At 32.0% G+C, this 4235-nt stretch overlaps 1 protein-coding gene across 1 annotated transcript; it reads right to left on the bottom strand.

Annotated features, from left to right (window-relative positions):
• Positions 1 to 1472: 1472 nt before the first annotated feature.
• Positions 1473 to 2411, bottom strand: LOC122473102 (olfactory receptor 6C75-like). The gene has a single exon (XM_043563215.1). It carries the CDS (start codon positions 2409 to 2411, stop codon positions 1473 to 1475), a length of 939 nt encoding a protein of 312 aa, XP_043419150.1.
• Positions 2412 to 4235: the final 1824 nt, after the last annotated feature.

Raw genomic sequence — 4235 nt, 5'->3', positions numbered from 1 at the left:
CTTTCATTTTTGTTTTATGAATAGAGCTAAATTGTTAACCTCACATAAGTTTCCAAGAGAATAGGATCTAAGAAATATTTTCCCCTACTCTCAGATACTCCTGTAGACCAATTAAAAATTCCAAAGAATAATATAGGAGATTATGCCAAAAAGGAAATAATAGAACTTCAAATGCAAGTATTAATATATTTTGTATAAGCCAATTTTAGAGGCAATATAATTATCTTCTGCAGAGACTCTAAATTTGACCTCTGACATTCATTTGATTTTTTCCTTCAATAAGTTATACACATCAGTCTTTATCTTAGGGAATGTACATTAATGATTTCACATTTTCTTTCTCACATTTCTTCAAAGTATAGCAATACTTTACATTAAAACAACTTGGTTAACAAGAAGAAGAATTTCCTGATTTTTCTGAGAATTTATTCTATATTGCTGTTATTACCAGTAACATCACCAAAGAAAGGCTCAATTAACTGGAATAGAATATTAAAGTGCATTTTAGGTGTGCTTGGGTGGTTCATTTGGTTAAGTGTCTGACTCTTGATCTCAGCTCCGGTCTTGATCTCAGGGTCATGACTTCAAGCCCCATATTGGGCTCCGTGCTGGGCATGAAGCCTACTTAAAAAAAAAAAAAAAAAGGGCAATTTAGCATTTATGGGAAAATGATCATTACATTCAAATAAGAAATGTTTTTGATACAGAAAATAGATTTAATCAGGAAAATTCTGTGGAACAGGTAGAATATACTTTAACCTCTAAAGTAAGGCAATGAAATAAATTCTTACATTGTAATTCAATGCACTGGCATAGGTAAACACCTCTTTCAGGAATTCAAAATTTTAGAAATTTAATGAACATTTTCAGTTGGGATCGTATAGAATCTGACTATTATTTTCTCATTTATGACATATACAAGGATCAAAATTTATTATCTTACAGAAAGAAAAGCATTTTGTAAAATTATTATAAATTTTCTTTGACTTTATAATTTGTGCAATGTGCTCACACATTAAAAAATGACATTTATGAAACATAATATTCTCCATAGCATAAAATGCTATCTATTATCAGTGAACTGTTTTCTTGATTGAAAATTGACTTTGTGATGTTTCAAATATTCATTTTTGTCCTAAAAATATGATTCCTATCACAAACATTCCATTTACATGCCATATTCTGGAAAGGCTTCTAACATGAAAGCTCATACAGAGACTCATTAGACATTTGTTTCATACAGTATGATCTGAAAAATAATCACATTTAAAATTCTGCATTTCTGAAATCAATAAAGAAACAGATTTGTGGAATAGAATTTCTAGCCAGAAATAATAGCATGGAAGGAGTCCCAAAGTGGGCTGAAATTGCTAATATAATTTGAAAATATGTACAGAGTAAGACAAAATAACCTAAGATTAAAAGGGCAACATTTTCATTCATTTTTCCCTTCATGCTTTTTTAGAATTTTCTCATTTGTTTGAAGCAAATAAAACTTTCTGGACCATATCCTTAAAGGCCTGTTTCACTTGTTCGTTTCTTAGTGTATAAATGAAGGGATTCAATAAGGGGGCAACTGAGGTATTGAGCACAGCTACTCCTTTGCTTAAAGTCACTCTGTCATTTGCTGATGGTTTTATGTACATGAAGATGCAGCTACCATAAGAGATGGAAACTACAATCATGTGGGAGGAACAGGTAGAAAAGGCTTTAGTCCTTTGCTGAACAGAAGGGAATTTGAGAATTGTCTTGATGATGTAGCCGTAGGAGAGAATCACTAACATCAGTGTGACCATTAGTGTCATCACGGCCAAGAAAAATGACATTAGCTCTAGGAAATGTGTATCTGAACAAGAGATCTGCAGGATGGGAGAAGAATCACAAATAAAATGATCAATGACATTGGAAGCACAAAATTCCAACTTGAGTCCCAAGATTATTGGAGGAAAGATGACCAAGAATCCAGTTACCCAAGAGCTGAGTACAAGTTGGTAGCAAACTTTGTTGCTCATGATGGTGGTGTAATGCAGAGGTTTACATATAGCCACATAACGGTCGAAGGACATAGCAGCCAGAAGGTAAAATTCAGTCACTCCCAAAAAGATACAAAAAAATAACTGAGTCATACAGCTCATATAGGAAATAGTCCTGTCCTTTGTCACAAGGCTCACCAGGAACCTTGGAATACAAACAGTTGTGAATGAGATTTCTAAAAAGGAGAAATTCCGTAGGAAGAAATACATTGGTATCTTTAGGTGGGAATCCAGCAGAGTGAGAGTGATGATGGTTAAGTTTCCTGTCACACTCAACAAGTAGGTAAAAAATAGAAAGAGGAAAATTACAACCTGCAGTACAGGGTCATTTGTCAGACCCAAAAGAATGAAGTCCGTGTGGATTGAATGGTTCCTCATTTCTCTTAAGGTTTTAACAAAGCTACATAAAGAGTTAAAAAAAAAAAATGGTCCAGATTAGCTATTAGAGTCAGTAAGAAAGAGCAAGGAGAATGAGAAGCTAACATTCATTGATCACCAACAATATACCATGTACTGTTTGGAGATTTACATAAATGTTCTTATTTGCAACAACCTTCTTTGAGTGGAATATACAATCCTCATTTTTTAGAGAGGGAAATTGAGGTTCAGATTAAAGAGTTTGTCTGGGATGTGTATCTAAATCCCAGCTTTTAAAGTTGGTAAATTTTTAACAAAGATAAATACCCAACACACAACCCAGACAATTCATTTGAATATTTGGGTGAGATCTAGGCATTTGTGTTTCTATGAAGTTTACAGGTTCATAGCCAAGTGGAGAAGTATTGTTAGTAATTCAGTTGGGAACTGAATCCAAAACCATTTAAATACTACACCTTTGTTCTTTTTAATTCTATCATACTGAATATCCAGTATAAGATCTTAGCCTCGAATACACGAATAGATTTCAGAACATTCACGAATGCACTTTAATTCTACGGAATTGTGTGTAAAGAGGGCACACTTTTTTTTTTTTAAAGGGCACATGACACAACATATTTAAGACTCACTAGAATATATGTTATTGCTTCGTAAATGGCAGCAATAAGAACATAATTCAAAATCTATGCCATTTGGGTGGCAAATCGGAAAATTGCAGATGAGCCTGAAAATCATAGAACATAGTCACAGCTTCTTAGACTAAAAAGAAACTTCATAGATCATTTGTCCAATCTTGTACATAAAGCTAAAATCCTCCCTACAAAATTAAGGAAGGTATGTAGTTATTTAGATTTTACTTTTAACACAGTAATTATGATAATGGATAGCTTTGAAGAGTAAGAAAAACTTTGCAACACAAATATAAAGGGAGAAATTGTTCTGTAAATTCAAAAACATACTCTTAACAACCACATTTTAAATAATGGCTTTCAACACCCTAAAACATTTTAGAAATTAGCTATATTGTTTATAAGATCTATATCAAGAGTCCTCTTCCTCCTTCTCCTTTAGAATGTTTTGTTAGCCAGATTGTAGACCAGTTGGGCTATTTCCTTATGGAATTTACCATTAAAAACACGATCCCTAAGAAACAAAAAACAAAACACAAGTAAGCAAAAACAAAATGCATTTTCTTTTCTTCAGAATTATCTTTATCTGTGAAACTTTGGACTGCTGGTAATGACTTTCTTTCCTAATACAGTCAACTCTTCAACTGTCTTTTAATATCTACTATATACCTAAAATTTCTACCATTTTATGTTTATTTCTTTTTCACGGTTCTCCTATCAAAATTTATGCCTGCCCAGAAAAATTGTGTATTGCTTCTTTAATAGTTTTCTCCTAGTTTGATTTAAAAAAATAAAACAAAATTTGACCTAGTTCAGAAGTTGTCTGAATATCACAGTGATTTCCAGAATCAAGTGAGAAAGTATTTAATGTAATTCATGATACCTTCTGTCTAAAGCTGCTTTATGTTTATTGGCTGTTAAATGGAAGTAATGTATTCCTTTTCACATCTATTCTATTGTAATCACCATCTTCATAACTATTTTTTAAAATTAATGAATGGAAAAATATTTCTCTAGGAAGGTATAATTAGACAAAAAATTGATACATAAAATGTAAAATGATGGTCATAGACTGAATTTTTCTCTTTCTAAAGATCATTTCATTAATCTTTTTTCCTCAACTTATACATTGCTATATTAAATTTATATAACTAATAAAAAAAGCAGTGGACAGATTTAGGTGCATTTTGTAAAT

The sequence above is a fragment of the Prionailurus bengalensis genome, chromosome B4 (genome assembly GCF_016509475.1).
Source record: "Prionailurus bengalensis isolate Pbe53 chromosome B4, Fcat_Pben_1.1_paternal_pri, whole genome shotgun sequence".
NCBI lineage: Eukaryota > Metazoa > Chordata > Mammalia > Carnivora > Felidae > Prionailurus > Prionailurus bengalensis.
The sequence above is the reverse complement of the archived record's forward strand: the minus strand, read 5'-3'. Positions and strand labels throughout refer to the sequence as shown.

Coding starts and splice junctions, on each gene's coding strand:
- LOC122473102 (XM_043563215.1), bottom strand. CDS start 2,411: ATGAGGAACCATTCAATCCACACGGACTTCATTCTTTTGGGTCTGACA.